At 45.8% G+C, this 19,434-nt stretch overlaps 1 protein-coding gene across 1 annotated transcript; it reads left to right on the forward strand.

The window, feature by feature from the left end:
- Positions 1-218: 218 nt before the first annotated feature.
- Positions 219-19,328, forward strand: LOC147980959 (uncharacterized). The gene is made up of 2 exons (XM_087515814.1): positions 219-1,154; positions 19,149-19,328. The coding sequence occupies exons 1-2, from the start codon at positions 219-221 to the stop codon at positions 19,326-19,328; spliced, it is 1,116 nt and encodes a 371-aa protein (XP_087371940.1).
- The last annotated feature ends 106 nt before the right edge of the window (positions 19,329-19,434 follow it).

Raw genomic sequence — 19,434 nt, forward strand, 5'->3', positions numbered from 1 at the left:
CAATGCCAAGGCTGCCACGCAGGTCAGCCTTCCATTGATGCCTTACGGGCGGCGCAGTGAAGGCGGCCGCAATGCGCATCCGCCCGCCCCCGCCACGTGGCACCCAGCGGGCAGCTTCTCACCGCCCATCTTCGGCTATAAAAGCCGACCTCCCCGTCGGTTAACGCCACTGTCGCCATTCTCGCCACATCTCCCACTCTTCCCCCCGCCGACGAGCAATGGCTGAGCGTTACCCAGGCGACGCCGCAGCGGCGAACGTCTTCGGCCAACACCATCTGCGCGAGGACGAGATGCGCCTCCTCTACGAGGCCGACTACACGGCGCCCTCGGACATGCGGGTGCCGGGCTCGTGGAGGCTAAACGCCGGCGGCGTCCCGGTGCCTACCGACGCGAAACGGCGCGCCGAGATAGCGGGCATCCGGTCGTCGCTGACGGAGGAGCAGCGGAATGAGCCGAGGTACGCCGCCGACAGCCACACGCTGTGGACGATGTACTTCGACCGCCGCCACAAAGACCAGGTCGCGTCCGCAAACGGCGTCCTGCCCCGCGGCCGCCTCAACGCCGACGGGCGGCGCGAATGGTGGGGCGTTCCCGGCCGCACCCACGAGGCCGTCCTCAAGCACATCGAGGCCGACAACACGCCGCGCCTGGAGTACCCGCCACTCCTGTCCTTCTCTCACCGCCACGGTAGTTCCTGGACGCCGTGTCGAATGGAGACGGCGACCTCCTCCTCGTCGGGCTCGGGCTATCTTTCCTCCGGTTCGCCAGCGCTCTGCCCAGTCAAGCCGGAGCCGCAGGAGACACCGCTTGGGCGCCGCACCCGAAGTGGCGCCCTTGTCATCAACGAGGGCGGCCGCCCCTCCCCTCGTTCCTACCGCCTCGTCCGGCTGAAGACCGAGCCGGGGTTGCTCCCCATGAAGAAGGAGCACGAGGCCATGGCCGCCAACGACGAGATCGCCCTCAAGTGGGCGAAGGAGGACTACTTCGCGAGCAGGTGGAGCGCCGGCGCCGGGCCTATGCGGAGATCAAAGCTCGGCGCCGCGGCGGCTATGAGGGCGGCGTCGTCGTCCTCAGCAACAACGACGAGGTCGAGTCCGGGCCGACCAACCCCCCGCGCGTCGGCGACCCTGGGCAGGGGTGCAGCAGTGACGGCGGTACGCAGGGCGGGGGCGGCGGCGACTACACCCGGTTCTACAGGCTCCTCGGCATGTAGAAGGCGTACGGCAGTGGCGACGTAGTAGGGCTAGGCGTAGTGGCCGTTTTTATGTAGTTTTAAATCATGTTTTTGTTTTTGTACAAATTTGAATGAAAATCGCCGAGTTTGGCCGAATTTTGTGTCGTTTTTGGACTTTTGAGGGCGACCTGAAGAAGACGGCTGGGAACACGTTCGCTCCCACGCCGAAAGTTCACGCCGGTTCGGCCCCAGGAAGCGTCTTTTCGACGTCCTGGGAGGCCGAACGGCTGGAGATGCTCTAATCTTGCATAACATCTCACATCCTCATAACTAAGATCATTACACCACATATTCTGCAAGTAACTAAGGCCAAGAATGCAGCCTGGTTACCTGCGGTGAGCTGCTAGTGCTCCTAGTAAGTTACAGATGTGATCGCCCTGACCTTTATCAAATAACGAACAGCTCAAGATCGTAATCTATAGGTATGCAGTGATCATAAAAACAATCTGGGCAAGTCTAGCATTGATATTTATGCATGTATTTAGTCTAGCAATTTTGAAACAAAAACAGTCCAGCAAAACAGCAAGGTCTATTTTAATTCTACTAGTAAGCTTGCACGTGCAACCCACCCACGTAATCAACATATTATTTTCATAGCCTAAATAAGCACCTCAGCGGCAATGTTTTCAAGCATTGAGGGACGTCTATTTTTTACAGACGCACCTGATATCATGGAGAAAAAATGTTGGTTTGTATTTTGCTGAAACACACAAAATCTTCATTATAGTGTTGTGGAAGGGTTCTAACACCAGAAAAATCAAACCAACAAAAAGTAACATGAAAAAATCAGTCTTACAAGGATACAAACCCAAACTACACCAGATTGCAATGACAGCTGGGGGCAAGTAGTAAGGGGGCACACTCTTAGGCTGAATTCAAAACCCAGCCACCCACGTTTGCTATAATTAGCCGCAATGGATGACACAAACATGAGCTTCCATTAATCATATGGGTTGTTCAAATTAGCAACTCCAAAGCCTTTAGAAATCCTCAGAATGCATGAGCTCCTCTAAAAAACCTCATGCAACATAAACGACATTTAACTATTTCTTTATCAAACAATGCCAGCTAACCAACAAAAAGTTGTGTCTTCAAGATAACAATGTTCACAACATGATGCTCCTTCCCTCCAAGAGCCGCCGCCAAGAAAGCAAAACTAGTTTATATCCAAAGCTTGTTAATGCCCATTAAACGCATATTTAACATCAAGGTGAGACATGCTAGACCTTGTGTCTTCAACAAGTCAAAAGCTTCTTCCTTGTACATAATCACACCCAACATCAGTTTTCAATAATTATACCGTCCCTGTGAAAATATGAAAAAGCAAATGTCCTAATTTCTACATACTCTCAGAGATGAGAGGACTCACCTTTGATATTAGAGCCCTAGTGTTCGAGACAGAAGCACGTTGAATTTTTCAGAATACTCAGAGTCTCACCAAATGTGATATCCCAGTCCCTTTGTTCTTTTATCTCAGTAAATATCCAAGTCCCTTTGTTCTTTTATCTCAGTAAATATCCAAGGCTGTCAAGTATCAAATGTCACGCATTAGCACCAAAGAAATTTAATACAGTTCCACATAAGGGCATATACGTATATACATTTCCTGCCAACCATGTGTTCCATTATGTTTAACAAATCACTTCATAGGTTGTTTTAGTGGTGATCAGACACTGTTAGACTGATCAATCAAACATCGCATCTACTATAGAGACGTAGAGAGGTTATTAATTAAGCAAGTAAATGTATTACAAAAAATGTTAGGACCTATGAGCATAAGTAATGCTGACTTTGCATGTATCCTCATGAATTACAACGATTTCATGCTACAGTTTACCTTGTCTATCAGCTATCAGTTCAATGTAAACTATGCATTATACAGACCTTTCACTAACTACATAAACAATATGAATGCATAGTCATCAACCATTACGCATCTACAATCAGGAACCAAATATACTGATTCTAAAGATAGGAGTAATTGTCATCTGAATTTTGAGATCAAAGAAGAGGGATCAGTCAGACATTCGTAGAAGAGCAGCAAATGTGAATATAACAGTTTATATGCTCCGGTTGAGCCACTGCAGAAGACAGAAAAAATAGCTATTAAAATTATGGAATGGTTGCAAGTATTGAAAAGGTATCATGCCAGATACAAAAAAGGTATATGCAGAGCGTTAAAAACTTCTAGAAATATCAATGTTTTGCAGCCATGAATAGCACTTCTTATGGTAGATGACCATTGAAAGTTGGGCCAGAAGTTAGAGATTTTGAAAAGTAAAAACTGGAGCATAATTCATTTTATCGGGAACTAAGGTGGAATCTGAAGACCCTAATTTAGTTAATGATTGGAAGTGCTCTCAAATATCCCAAGCTCCTGCAGAATTGAGCTAGTTGCAACACCTCATTTACGTGAAAGAAAGATAATAGATTTTTTGAGAAGTTTTACCTTGTTCCCCTTACCACTGTTGGGAATCTTCCTTTCCATAGGCTATGCAAAACAATGGGAGCATATAAATGTTTGATGATAGCTGATAATTTTCTATAACGCCTAGATTTCATATTTCCTGATTATTGCTGGCAGTTCTTCCTGCTTTGTGGTATAAATTTAGAGAAAAGTGAGGAATTGTAATTATTTGAAAATATTTTGATTACACAATTACAAGTTAAAATGTGTATCACAAGCAAACTTCGCTAAAATTGTAAATCATGTAAACTGATGTATATACTAATCATGTAAATCATGTAAACTGATGTATATACTAATCATGTAAATCATGTAAACTGATGTAAATGAGAATATATCACCATTTCCAATGACATGCGGATCGTCAGGGGCCTTCTATGCACACTGGTTAGTATAGTCCCAATCGAAAAATTTGTTGTAGCGTTGTTGCCGTGATCGACCATGTATTGTTATGGCTGAAGCACCCTAGTCATAAATGTCTGAAACTAAAGAATCAACACAGTTCCTTCAAAGAAAGTTGTTCTTACCTAGAATCAAGAAGCAAAGACAAGGTGAGAACAGCAATTCAGCTATTCTATTTGATATATGTGCCATTGAATTACCTCAACAGTTAAAGATATTTCAGAAGTGGTAGATGATACTTGAACAATTCTCTTAATTCTCATAGCTTTGTTAAGCAATGAGGATGTAGCACCCTTGCTGACAAGCACATCCATCAATGGCCCAAATTTGCCCGCCAGCTCTTGAATTTCAGTGGTCTCATTGTCGTACATCCATCAACAGCCGAAAGTTCCTCGCCTCCTCTTGAATCTGAATCATGTGCATGATAAAACAAAGAGACTTCACAAGGGAATAGTGCGAACAGAAATCTGAACGTGAGGTTCAGTTCACTACCATGCATTTAATAAGGCTAGTGCAGTTATTATGACGATGGAGCACCATGACTGGCAGAGCATACCCAGAAAGACAGGGGACAGAGGAAGATTGAAGGGGGGGCCTGGAGAGGAGCAAAGGCCCACACAAACCTGCCTGAAGAAGAATATATGAATACGATGCTTCAGATCCGCGGTGAGGCGAGGTTAACGGCTGGCGGGAGAGCAGGTTTGGCACAAGACCAGGTCGATGGCATACTTGCATGCGTGAGGTGAAGGAGTTTCAGGTCCCAAGATCAACGGCGCGTGGAGGAGGCCTAGATTAACGGCGGTGTGAGTTGAGTGAACCATACGGGCGGCGCACGCCTCCCTGGTCCATCCCTGGTCATGGGATAGGGTGAGGGAACACCTGCTGGCCGAATCTTGTGCGGGATGCCTCCTCCTCACAGGAGCGGCTGTGGGAGGCGGCTCTAGGCGCGGCGGGGCGACTCCCGCGGCTAACGACGACGCGAGGCTGCGGGAGGAACGGCGGGGCAGCGAACGGCACGGGAGGTGGAGGAGGGAGCGAGAGAGGTCGTGCGGGGAGCAGGTGAGAGGTCGTGCGGTCGTGTGCTGGCAACGGGTTTATTTTTCTAAACGGCGGGGAAGATTAGCGATGGGTTGATTTGGCTTAATGCGTGATTTGTTGCGTTAAACATCGGAGGATTAAGAACCATTAGATCTTGTTGATGAAGGGGTCTGATTGTTTGGTTCTCCGCCCTCTCTTTTTCTTTATAGAGGTAGTAGATACACACAGTTGAATCAAATCGGTGCAAATTAAAAGGACTGTGTGGAACAAGGCTATGTTCACATTATATTGGTTTAAAGGCAGATGGCATGCCACAAGCTCCCGCGAAGAAAAAAAAGATGACATGCCACAACAGCTTGGAGTTACGATTCCATTACGCTGCTAAATCCGGCACGCTCCTTGCTTTGGCCTTATACATCCAAGGCTCTACCAAAATCGTACTGAATATTTACTACGCATAGCTGCATTCTTTTTCTACAGGATCACATCAAAGGAAATAAAAATCACGAGAGCAGAGCTCCTGTGCGTGTAACAACAGGAATCAGTCAATAGCTCCATTCCTAATTTCAAATATGTTTGGGTTGTCAAAGTTCCTTTGAAAATTAAAGTGTTTATGTGGTTTGTACATAAACAAGTAATCTTGACCAAGGATAATTTGATAAAGCGTAACTGGACAGGACCTACTAGGTGTAGCTTCTACGATCGGGATGAAACCATCAAACACCTTTTTCTTGAGTGCCAGTTGGCAAAAGTCTTATGGCGGACGGTCTATATTGCCTTTAATATTACTCCTCCGAGTTCTGTCAGCACGTTATTTGAAACGTGGCTTAACGGGATAGAGTCCGAAACAGCACGACACATTCACGTAGGAGCATGTGCTTTATTATGGGCAGTATGGAACTGCTGAAATGATTTGGTTTTCAACAGAGCAACAAATATTCATTTTTTACAGGTTATCTTCCGAGCCACTGCGTTGATCCGTATGTGGTCGCTACTCACTCCGACGGAGGCCAGGGAGCGTTTGGTTACTGGATCTATCCGATGGGAGATGGTAGCACGGGATATCTTCAACCGGTTTGGATGACGTCATGTAATAGGATAGGCAATTAGTTTACCTATTTCTCTTATGCCAGCCGGTTGTGCCTTCTTTTGGCTAGTTTTGTTATTGGCCTTTTTGCTTCTTGTGAGCTTTTCATTATTTTCGTTGGAGACTTTAAGACCTTGTTGAACCTTTTTGCTTATTTATAAAGTTGGCCGTATGCATCGTTCTGAAGTCGATGGCATACTTGCATGCGTGAGGTGGAGGAGTTTCAGGTCCCAAGATCGACGGCGTGTGGAGGAGGCTTAGATTAACGGCGGTGTGAGGTGAGTGAACCATACGGGCCGGCGCACGCCTCCCTGGTCCATCCCTGGTCATGGGATAGGGTGAGGGAACACCTGCTGGCCGGATCTTGTGCGGGATGCCTCCTCCTCACAGGAGCGGCTGTGGGAGGCGGCTCTAGGCGCGGCGGGGCGACTCCCGCGGCTAACGACGACGCGAGGCTGCGGGAGGAACGGCGGGGCAGAGAACGACACGGGAGGTGGAAGAGGGAGCGAGAGAGGTCGTGCGGGGAGCAGGTGAGAGGTCGTACGGTCGTGTGCGGGCAACGGGTTTATTTTTCTAAACGGCGGGGAACATTAGCGATGGGTGGATTTGGCTTAATGCGTGATTTGTTGTGTTAAACATCGGAGGATTAAGAGCCATTAGATCTTGTTGATGGAGGGGTCTAATTGTTTGGTTCTCTGCCCTCTTTTTTTATAGAAGTAGTAGATACACACACAGTTGAATCAAATCGGTGCAAATTAAGAGGACTGTGTGAAACAAGGCTATGTTCACATTATATTGGTTTAAAGACAGATGGCATGCCACAAGCACCCGCGAAGAAAAAAAAGATGACATGCCACAACAGCTTGGAGTTACGATTCCATTACGCTGCTCAATCCGGCACGCTCCTTGCTTTGGCCTTATACATCCAAGGCTCTACCAAAATCGTACTGAATATTTACTACGCTTATTTGTTTGTTATTGCTATCAATGAATTATCTGTTGCTCTTAATGAAGCTCTAGCTGCTCATCATCTCCAGGGTATTTCACTTGGTCCAGATTGCCCTTCTATTCATTCTCTGTTGTTTGCAGATGATCTGTTGGTTTGTGGTCAAGCCACTATGCAGGAAGCAAATTCTATGGCTCAACTCATCCATCACTTTTGTTATATTTCAGGTCAAACACCAAATTGGGCCAAATCTGCTATTCTTTTTAGTACTCATGTTAGTCAAACCACTATTCAAGAGATTAAGCAAGTTTTTCCTGTTTCTATCATGGATAACAATTTCACCCATCTTGGTCATCCGCTTATTCTTCCTGCTAAAAATAGAACTGCTGCTTACAACTTTGTTATTGATAAATTTCTGAATAAATTGCCTGCTTACAAAGATAATATTCTCTCTCATGCTGCTAGGCTTGAGCTCATTAGATCTGTGTTCTCTGCTATTCCTGTGTACTACATGTCTAATATTTTGTTTACCAAAAAGTTTATAGCCAAACTCATTGCTATTATAAGGAACTTTTGGTGGACAGGAATCAGAGAGAATAATTCTAACAAGAGCCTTTGTCTTAGGCTTGGAAGGACATTTGCAATTCCAAACAGGAAGGTGGTCTTGGCATTAGGAACTTGCAAGCAATTAATGAGGGCTTACTTCTTGCAGCTGCTTGGAGGCTTGCTAAAGACCCTTCCTCCCACCTTCATCTTGTGCTCAAATCTAAATACTTCCATGATGCCTCTATTTGGACTGCTATTTCTACTACTCCAAAATCTGCTTTCTGGTCATCCATTTTAAAAATGTTGCCTAAACTGAAAGATCACTCTTTTTACCAACTCACGCAAGGGAATATCTCTCTTTGGAGTACCCCTTGGTGTTCCCTTTGGGCTTCTGTTCATGACAATTTTATTATTCAGCCTTCAGGATACATATATCCTTCTCTTGTTAAGGACCTTTGGATACCGGGTCAGAAAGTCTGGAACAATGACCTCATTCACTCTCTCTTTCAACAGCCTCTAGCCTCTGTTATCATTCAAACTGGCATTATTCACCAAGATTGCCCGGATATATTATGTTGGGATCTAACTCCTAATGGTACTTGTTCTTCCAAGTCCACTTATAAATTGTGTTTGCAGGATATTTATGCCAATCCAAGAAATACTCCTTCCCAAGTTTCTTTGCAGATGAAAAATCTTCTCAAGTTGATTTGGAAGCAAAAGTTGATGATCCCCAGAGTTCAAACTTTCGCTTGGAGACTCCTTAGGAAAGCGCTTCCCACAGGTTTGAGGGTTGGGCGCTTTTCCGCACATATTTCTCAATATTGTTGCAGATGTGGTCAGCAAGAGGATGAGGTTCACATGTTTTTTCTTTGTGACTTTGCTAGAGCTGCTTGGTTTTCTCATCCTTGGTTCATCAGAACAGATGCTTTAGTTCAGACATATACCAATATCCATAGTATTATTCTTGCTTTACTTAATATGAACCATCCACATGCTTCTGTTGTCAACATTCTAAATTTTATGTGGTGTCTTTGGAAAGCGAGGAATAATTATCTTTTTAGTAGAAAGAAAGCTACCCCTCACCAAGTTAATATTGCTGCTACTTCTCTATCTAATGATTTCTGTGATCTGCTTAACAGTTCTTCACACCATCAGCCTCAAAACTCCAGCTGTATCTTAACCCATACTAATCAACTTCCCTTGTAGGGACAAACGCTTAAATCAGATCTTCTTATCACGGGACCGAAAGTATATACTGATGCATCTTTTAAGTGCAAAAAAATTCCAGGTTTATTGCAGGGAACAGCAGCCACTGGAGTTGGTATCTACATATATTTGCCGCACGATCAGAAGGAAGTCAGCGTGCAGATTCAAGCTTCCACATCAATTACAAGTACTCCTCTGCAGGCTGAAGCGTTAGCTCTTCTCTTGGCTGCAAAAGTAGCTAAATGTCTCAACATCAGCCAGCTGACCTTCCTCACAGACTGTCTCTCTTTGGCTTCATTTGCGGCTAGTAGAAAGATTACTGAAACTGCTGTTGGGGAACGTTGCAGAAAACAAAAATTTTCCTACTCGTTTCACCAAGATCATCTAGGAGTTCATCTAGCAACGAGCCATTGGATGCATCTACATACCTTTGTAGATTGCGCACGGAAGCGTTCAAAAGAACGGTGATGATGTAGTCGAACACGACGTGATCCAAATCACCGATGACCAAGCGCCGAACGGACGGCACCTCCGCGTTCAACACACGTACGAGACGGGAAACGTCTCCTCCTTCTTGATCCAGCAAGGGGGAAGGAGAGGTTGGTGAAGATCCAGCAGCACGACGGCGTGGTGGTGGATGCAGGGCATCACAGTAGCAGGGCTTCGCCTATACTACGCGAGAGAGACGTAACGGGGAGAGAGGGAGGCGCCAGGGGCTGGGGTATGAAATCCCTCCTCTCCCCCACTATATATAGGGGTGCCATGGGGGGGCGCCGGCCCTAGTAGATGAGATCTACTAGGGGGGGCGGCGGCCAAGGGGAGGATTCCCTCCCCCCCAAGGCACCTAGGGGTGCCTTCCACCACATGGACTCTTCCATGGTGGAACCCTAGGCGCATGGGCCTATAGGGGCTGGTGCCCCAGCCCACTATGGGCTGGGTTCCATCCTATTTCAGCCCATGGGGCCCTCCGGGATAGGTGGCCCCACCCGGTGGACCCCCGGGACCCTTCCGGTGGTCCCGGTACAATACCGATAACCCCGAAACTTGTCCCGATGCCCGAAACAGCACTTCCTATATATAATTCTTTACCCCCGGACCATTCCGGAACTCCTCGTGACGTCCGGGATCTCATCCGGGACTCCGAACAACATTCGGGTTTCTGCATATACATATCTTCACAACCCTAGCGTCACCGAACCTTAAGTGTGTAGACCCTACGGGTTCGGGAGACAAGCAGACATGACCGAGACGACTCTCCGGTCAATAACCAACAGCGGGATCTGGATACCCATGTTGGCTCCCACATGCTCCACGATGATCTCATCGGATGAACCACGATGTCGAGGATTCAATCAACCCCGTATGCAATTCCCTTTGTCAATCGATATGTTACTTGCCCGAGATTCGATCGTCGGTATCCCAATACCTCGTTCAATCTCGTTACCAGCAAGTCACTTTACTCGTACTGTAATGCATGATCCCATGACCAGACACTTGGTCACTTTGAGCTCATTATGATGATGCATTACCGAGTGGGCCCAGTGATACCTCTCCGTCATACGGAGTGACAAATCCCAGTCTTGATCCATGTCAACCCAACAGACACTTTCGGAGATACCCGTAGTGTACCTTTATAGTCACCCAGTTACGTTGTGACGTTTGGCATACCCAAAGCACTCCTACGGTATCCGGGAGTTACACGATCTCATGGTCTAAGGAAAAGATACTTTGACATTGGAAAACACTAGCAAACGAACTATACGATCTTGTGCTATGTTTAGGATTGGGTCTTGTCCATCACATCATTCTCCTAATGATGTGATCTCGTTATCAATGACATCCAATGTCCATAGTCAGGAAACCATGACTATCTGTTGATCAACGAGCTAGTCAACTAGAGGCTTACTAGGGACATGTTGGTGTCTGTTATTCACACATGTATTACGATTTTCGGATAATACAATTATAGCATGAATAAAGACAATTATCATGAACAAGGAAATATAATAATAATGCTTTTATTATTGCCTCTAGGGCATATTTCCAACAGTCTCCCACTTGCACTAGAGTCAATAATCTAGTTACATTGTGATGAATCGAACACCCATGGAATTCTGGTGTTGATCATGTTTTGCTCTAGGGAGAGGTTTAGTCAACGGATCTGCTACATGCAGGTCCGTATGTACTTTACAAATCTCTATGTCTCCATTTTGAACATTTTCACGAATGGAGTTGAAGCGACGCTTGATGTGCCTTGTCTTCTTGTGAAACCTGGGCTCCTTGGCAAGTGCAATAGCTCCAGTGTTGTCACAAAAGAGTTTGATTGGCCCCGATGCATTGGGTATGACTCCTAGGTCGGTGATGAACTCCTTCACCCATATTGCTTCATGTGCTGCCTCCGAGGCTGCCATGTACTCCGCTTCACATGTAGATCCCGCCACGACGCTCTGCTTGCAGCTGCACCAGCTTACTGCTCCACCATTCAACATATACACGTATCCGGTTTGTGACTTAGAGTCATCCAGATCTGTGTCGAAGCTAGCGTCGACGTAACCCTTTACGACGAGCTCTTCGTCACCTCCATAAACGAGAAACATTTCCTTAGTCCTTTTCAGGTACTTCAGGATATTCTTGACCGCTGTCCAGTGTTCCTTGCCGGGATTACTTTGGTACCTTCCTACCAAACTTACGGCAAGGTTTACATCAGGTCTGGTACACAGCATGGCATACATAATAGAACCTATGGCTGAGGCATAGGGGATGACGCTCATCTCTTCTATATCTTCTGCCGTGGTCGGACATTGAGCTGAGCTCAATTTCACACCTTGTAACACAGGTAAGAACCCCTTCTTAGAATGATCCATATTGAACTTCTTCAATATCTTATCAAGGTATGTGCTTTGTGAAAGACCTATGAGGCGTTTTGATCTATCTCTATAGATTTTGATGCCTAATATATAAGCAGCTTCTCCAAGGTCCTTCATTGAAAAACTCTTATTCAAGTAGGCCTTGATGCTGTCCAAGAGTTCTATATCATTTCCCATCAATAGTATGTCATCTACATATAATATGAGAAATGCTACAGAGCTCCCACTCACTTTCTTGTAAACGCAGGCTTCTCCATAAGTCTGTGTAAACCCAAACGCTTTGATCATCTCATCAAAGCGAATGTTCCAACTCCGAGATGCTTGCACCAGCCCATAAATCGAGCGTTGGAGCTTGCACACCTTGTCAGCATTCTTAGGATCGACAAAACCTTCCGGCTGCATCATATACAATTCTTCCTTAAGGAAACCATTAAGGAATGCCGTTTTGATGTCCATTTGCCATATCTCATAATTGTAGAATGCGGCAATTGCTAACATGATTCGGACGGACTTTAGCTTCGCTACCGGTGAGAAAGTCTCATCGTAGTCAACCCCTTGAACTTGTCGATAACCCTTAGCGACAAGCCGAGCTTTATAGATGGTCACATTACCATCCGCGTCTGTCTTCTTCTTAAAGATCCATTTATTCTCTATGGCTCGCCGTTCAACGGGCAAGTCAGTCAAAGTCCATATTTCGTTTTCATACATGGATCCTATCTCGGATTTCATGGCTTCTAGCCATTTGTCGGAATCCGGGCCCGCCATCGCTTCTTCATAGTTCGAAGGTTCACCGTTGTCTAACAACATGATTTCCAAGACAGGGTTGCCGTACCACTCTGGTGCGGAACGTGTCCTTGTGGACCTTCGAATCTCAGTAGGAGCTTGATCAGAAGTATCTTGATCATTATCATTAACTTCCTCTCTAGTCGGTGCAGGCACCTCAGGAACATTTTCTTGAGTTGCGCCATTTTCCGGTTCAAGAGGTAATACTTCATCAAGCTCTACTTTCCTCCCACTTACTTCTTTCGAGAGAAACTCTTTCTCTAGAAAGGACCCATTCTTGGCAACAAAGATCTTGCCTTCGGATCTGAGGTAGAAGGTGTACCCAATAGTTTCTTTTGGGTATCCTATGAAGACGGTTTTTTTCGACTTGGGTTCGAGCTTCTCAGGTTGAAGTTTCTTCACATAAGCATCGCATCCCCAAACTTTTAGAAACGACAGCTTAGGTTTCTTCCCAAACCATAATTCATACGGTGTCGTCTCAACGGATTTCGACGGAGCCCTATTTAAAGTGAATGTGGCAGTCTCTAAAGCATAGCCCCAAAAAGATAGCGGTAAATCGGTAAGAGACATCATAGATCGCACCATATCTAATAGAGTGCGATTACGACATTCGGACACACCGTTACGCTGAGGTGTTCCAGGCGGCGTGAGTTGTGAAACTATTCCACATTTCCTTAAGTGTGTGCCAAATTCATGACTCAAGTATTCTCCTCCACAATCTGATCGTAGAAACTTGATTTTCCTGTCACGTTGATTCTCAACCTCACTCTGAAATTCCTTGAACTTTTCAAAGGTTTCAGACTTGTGTTTCATTAAGTAGACATATCCATATCTACTCAAGTCATCAGTGAGGGTGAGAACATAACGATATCCACCGCGAGCCTCAACACTCATTGGACCGCACACATCAGTATGTATGATTTCCAATAAGTCGGTTGCTCGCTCCATTGTTCCTGAGAATGGAGTCTTGGTCATTTTACCCATAAGGCATGGTTCGCACGTGTCAAATGATTCATAATGAAGAGACTCTAAAAGTCCATCTGCATGGAGCTTCTTCATGCGTTTGACACTTATGTGACCAAGGCGGCAGTGCCACAAGTATGTGGAACTATCATTATCAACCTTACATCTTTTGGTACTCACATTATGAACATGTGTAGCATTACGTTCGAGACTCATTAAGAATAAACCATTCACCATAGGAGCATGACCATAAAACATATCTCTCATATAAATGGAACAACCATTATTCTCAGATTTAAATGAGTAGCCATCTCGAATTAAACGAGATCCCGATACAATGTTCATGCTCAAAGCTGGCACTAAATAACAGTTATTGAGGTTTAAAACTAATCCCGTAGGTAAATGCAGAGGCAGCGTGCCGACGGCGATCACATCGACCTTGGAACCATTCCCGACGCGCATCGTCACCTCGTCCTTCGCCAGTCTCCGTTTATTCCGCAGCTCCTGCTGTGAGTTACAAATATGAGCAACGGCACCGGTATCAAATACCCAGGAGTTACTACGAGTACTGGTAAGGTACACATCAATTACATGTATATCAAATATACCTTTTGTTTTGCCGGCCTTCTTGTCTGCTAAGTATTTGGGGCAGTTCCGTTTCCAGTGACCCTTCCCTTTGCAATAAAAGCACTCCGTCTCAGGCTTGGGTCCATTCTTCGGCTTCTTCCCGGCAGCTTGCTTGCCGGGCGCGGCAACTTCCTTGCCGTCTTTCTTGGAGTTCTTTTTACCCTTGCCTTTCTTGAACTTAGTGGTTTTATTGACCATCAACACTTGATGTTCCTTCTTGACTTCTACCTCCGCTGATTTCAGCATTGAGAACAATTCAGGAATGGTCTTTTGCATCCCCTGCATGTTGAAGTTCATCACAAAGCTCTTGTAGCTTGGTGGAAGCGACTGGAGGATTCTGTCAATGACCGCATCATCCGGGAGATTAACTCCCAGCTGAGACAAGCGGTTATGCAACCCAGACATAGTGAGTATGTGCTCACTGACAGAACTATTTTCCTCCATCTTACAGCTGAAGAACTTATCGGAGACTTCATATCTCTCGATCCGGGCATGAGCTTGAAAAACCATTTTCAGCTCTTCGAACATCTCGTATGCTCCATGTCTCTCAAAAAGCTTTTGGAGCCCCGGCTCTAAGCTGTAAAGCATGCCGCACTGAACGAGGGAGTAGTCATCAACAGGTGTCTGCCAAGCGTTCATAACGTCTTGGTTCTGTGGGACGGGTGGATCACCTAGCGGTGCTTGTAGGACATAATCTTTCTTGGCAGCTATGAGGATGATCCTCAGGTTCCGGACCCAGTCCGTATAGTTGCTGCCATCGTCTTTCAGCTTGGTTTTCTCTAGGAACGCGTTGAAGTTGAGGACTACGTTGGCCATTTGATCTACAAGACATATTGCAAAGATTTTAGACTAAGTTAATGATAATTAAGTTCATCTAATCAAATTATTAATGAACTCCCACTTAGATTAGACATCCCTCTAGTCATCTAAGTATTACATGATCCGAGTTAACTAGCCCGTGTCCGATCATCACGTGAGACGGACTAGTCAACGTCGGTGAACATCTTCATGTTGATCGTATCTTCTATACGACTCATGCTCGACCTTTCGGTCTTCTGTGTTCCGAGGCCATGTCTGTACATGCTAGGCTCGTCAAGTTAACCCTAAGTGTTTTGCATGTGTTCCGAGGCCATGTCTGTACATGCTAGGCTCGTCAACACCCGTTGTATGTGAACGTAAGGATCCATCACACCCGATCATCACGGCGTGCTTAGAAACGACGAACTTTAGGAACGGTGCACAGTTAGGGGAGAACACTTCTTGAAATTGTTATGAGGGATCATCTTATTTACTACCGTCGTTCTAAGTAAACAAGATGCAAAAACATGATAAACATCACATGCAATCAAATAATAATCGTGACATGATATGGCCAATATCACATAGCTCCTTTGATCTCCATCTTGGGGCTCCATGATCATCTTGTCACCGGCTTGACACCATGATCTCCATCATCATGATCTCCATCATCGTGTCTCCATGAAGTTGCTCGCCAACTATTACTTCTACTACTATGGCTAACGCGTTTAGCAATAAAGTAAAGTAATTTACATGGCGTTTCTTGATGACACGCAGGTCATATAAAAGAATAAAGACAACTCCTATGGCTCCTGCCGGTTGTCATACTCATCGACATGCAAGTCGTGAATCCGATTACAATAGCATGAACATCTCATACATCACATATAGATCATTCATCATTCATCACAACTTTGGCCATATCATATCACAAACCACTTGCTGCAAAAACAAGTTAGACGTCCTCTAATTGTTGTTGCAAGTTTTACGTGGCTGAATTAGGATTCTAGCAAGAACGTCTTCTTACCTACGTTAAAGCCACAACGTGATTTGTCAACTTCTATTTACCCTTCATAAGGACCCTGTTCATCGAATCCACTCCAACTAAAGTGGGAGAGACAGACACCCGTCAGCCACCTTATGCAACTAGTGCATGTTACTCGGTGGAACCGGTCTCACGTAAGCGTACGTGTAAGGTTGGTCCGGGCCGCTTCATCCCACAATACCGCTGAAGCAAGAAAAGACTAGTAACGGCAAGAAAGTTGACAAATCTACGCCCACAACAAATTGTGTTCTACTCGCGCAAGAAGAACTACGCATAGACCTAGCTCTGATACCACTGTTGGGGAACGTTGCAGAAAATAAAAATTTTCCTACTCGTTTCACCAAGATCATCTAGGAGTTCATCTAGCAACGAGCCATTGGATGCATCTACATACCTTTGTAGATTGCGCACGGAAGCGTTCAAAAGAACGGTGATGATGTAGTCGAACACGACGTGATCCAAATCACCGATGACCAAGCGCCGAACGGACGGCACCTCCGCGTTCAACACACGTACGGGACGGGAGACGTCTCCTCCTTCTTGATCCAGCAAGGGGGAAGGAGAGGTTGGTGAAGATCCAACAGCACGACGGCGTGGTGGTGGATGCAGGGCGTCACAGTAGCAGGGCTTCGCCTATACTACGCGAGAGAGACGTAACGGGGAGAGAGGGAGGCGCCAGGGGCTGGGGTATGAAATCCCTCCTCTCCCCCACTATATATAGGGGTGCCATGGGGGGGCGCCGGCCCTAGTAGATGAGATCTACTAGGGGGGGCCGCGGCCAAGGGGAGGATTCCCTCCCCCCCAAGGCACCTAGGGGTGCCTTCCACCACATGGACTCTTCCATGGTGGAACCCTAGGCGCATGGGCCTATAGGGGCTGGCGCCCCAGCCCACTATGGGCTGGGTTCCATCCTATTTCAGCCCATGGGGCCCTCCGGGATAGGTGGCCCCACCCGGTGGACCCCCGGGACCCTTCCGGTGGTCCCGGTACAATACCGATAACCCCGAAACTTGTCCCGATGCCCGAAACAGCACTTCCTATATATAATTATTTACCTCCGGACCATTCCAGAACTCCTCGTGACGTCCGGGATCTCATCCGGGACTCCGAACAACATTCGGGTTTCTGCATATACATATCTTCACAACCCTAGCGTCACCGAACCTTAAGTGTGTAGACCCTACGGGTTCGGGAGACAAGCAGACATGACCGAGACGACTCTCCGGTCAATAACCAACAGCGGGATCTGGATACCCATGTTGGCTCTCACATGCTCCACGATGATCTCATTGGATGAACCACGATGTCGAGGATTCAATCAACCCCGTATGCAATTCCCTTTGTCAATCGATATGTTACTTGCCCGAGATTCGATCGTCGGTATCCCAATACCTCGTTCAATCTCGTTACCGGCAAGTCACTTTACTCGTACTGTAATGCATGATCCCGTGACCAGACACTTGGTCACTTTGAGCTCATTATGATGATGCATTACCGAGTGGGCCCAGTGATACCTCTCCGTCATACGGAGTGACAAATCCCAGTCTTGATCCATGTCAACCCAACAGACACTTTCGGAGATACCCGTAGTGTACCTTTATAGTCACCCAGTTACGTTGTGACGTTTGGCATACCCAAAGCACTCCTACGGTATCCGGGAGTTACACGATCTCATGGTCTAAGGAAAAGATACTTTGACATTGGAAAACACTAGCAAACGAACTATACGATCTTGTGCTATGTTTAGGATTGGGTCTTGTCCATCACATCATTCTCCTAATGATGTGATCTCGTTATCAATGACATCCAATGTCCATAGTCAGGAAACCATGACTATCTGTTGATCAACGAGCTAGTCAACTAGAGGCTTACTAGGGACATGTTGGTGTCTGTTATTCACACATGTATTACGATTTCCGGATAATACAATTATAGCATGAATAAAGACAATTATCATGAACAAGGAAATATAATAATAATGCTTTTATTATTGCCTCTAGGGCATATTTCCAACAACTGCTACCCCTTGGACTATCAGGAAAGTTTTAGCTGATTTCTTCTGCTACTCTTCAGACCTTCAACTTAGAGTGTTCCATATTTCCAGGGAAATTAATGGAATTGCTCACAACGTCGCTCATCAGGTTCTTACATCAAATGTAGAACCTGACATATGTTGTTTTGCTTCGGCTCACAGGAACATGGCTTGCCCTGTAGTTTCTCTCCTCTCTAATTTCGAGTTTGAGGGCTTTGTAATTCATGTTGTACGTTTCTATTGAGCTGAGCTGAATGGAAAGTTTGGCGCTTCATGCGCCTTTTGTTGTTCAAAAAAAAATATTTACTACGCATAGCTGCATTTCTTTTTCTACAGGATCACATCAAAGGAAATAAAAATCACGAGAGCAGAGCTCCTGTGCGTGTAACAACAGGAATCAGTCAACAGCTCCATTCCTAATTTCAAATATGTTTGGGTTGTTAAAGTTCCTTTGAAAATTAAAGTGTTTATGTGGTTTGTACATAAACAAGTAATCTTGACCAAGGATAATTTGATAAAGCGTAACTGGACAGGACCTATTAGGTGTAGCTTCTACGATCGGGATGAAACCATCAAACACCTTTTTCTTGAGTGCCAGTTGGCAAAAGTCTTATGGCGGACGGTCTATATTGCCTTTAATATTACTCCTCCGAGTTCTGTCAGCACGTTATTTGAAACGTGGCTTAACGGAATAGAGTCCGAAACAGCACGACACATTCACGTAGGAGCATGTGCTTTATTATGGGCAGTATGGAACTGTAGAAATGATTTGGTTTTCAACAGAGCAACAAATATTCATTTTTTACAGGTTATCTTCCGAGCCACTGCGTTGATCCGTATGTGGTCGCTACTCACTCCGACGGAGGCCAGGGAGCGTTTGGTTACTGGATCTATCTGATGGGAGATGGTAGCACGGGATATCTTCAACCGGTTTGGATGACGTCATGTAATAGGATAGGCAATTAGTTTACCTATTTCTCTTATGGCAGCCGGTTGTGCCTTCTTTTGGCTAGTTTTGTTATTGGCCTTTTTGCTCCTTGTGAGCTTTTCTTTATTTTTGTTGGAGACTTTAAGACCTTGTTGAACCTTTTTGCTTATGTTGGCCAGGGGGTCCTTTTGGACAAAAAATCGGAGGTGGAAGGCGGCGAGAAGGGCGGCGAGGAGAACGAGATTGACGTCGAGGAGTGGTGGATTGTCTTCCCCGACGACGGCACCGGCCCGGACCCAGCTCTTACCGAGGGTGGCCTGACGAGGAAGGATTGGCTCGACCTCCACTTCAGTCGTTGAATTTGAGTAGTTTTTAGTGTAGATTAGTTTAGGTTTACATTTATGGTGAATGTTCGGTTGTCAAAACTATTTATGTTGAACTTATGTTTAAATGCATGCAAATTTC

The sequence above is a fragment of the Triticum urartu genome, chromosome 3A (assembly GCF_056163025.1).
Source record: "Triticum urartu cultivar PI428250 chromosome 3A, HENAU_Tu73, whole genome shotgun sequence".
Taxonomy (NCBI): domain Eukaryota; kingdom Viridiplantae; phylum Streptophyta; class Magnoliopsida; order Poales; family Poaceae; genus Triticum; species Triticum urartu.

Excerpts from the sequence above, each read along its gene's own strand:
- LOC147980959 (XM_087515814.1), top strand. The coding sequence starts at position 219 with ATGGCTGAGCGTTACCCAGGCGACGCCGCAGCGGCGAACGTCTTCGGC. Across the intron at positions 1,155-19,148 it reads GGGGTGCAGCAGTGACGGCG|GGGGTCCTTTTGGACAAAAA; the intron begins GTACGCAGGGCG and ends TATGTTGGCCAG.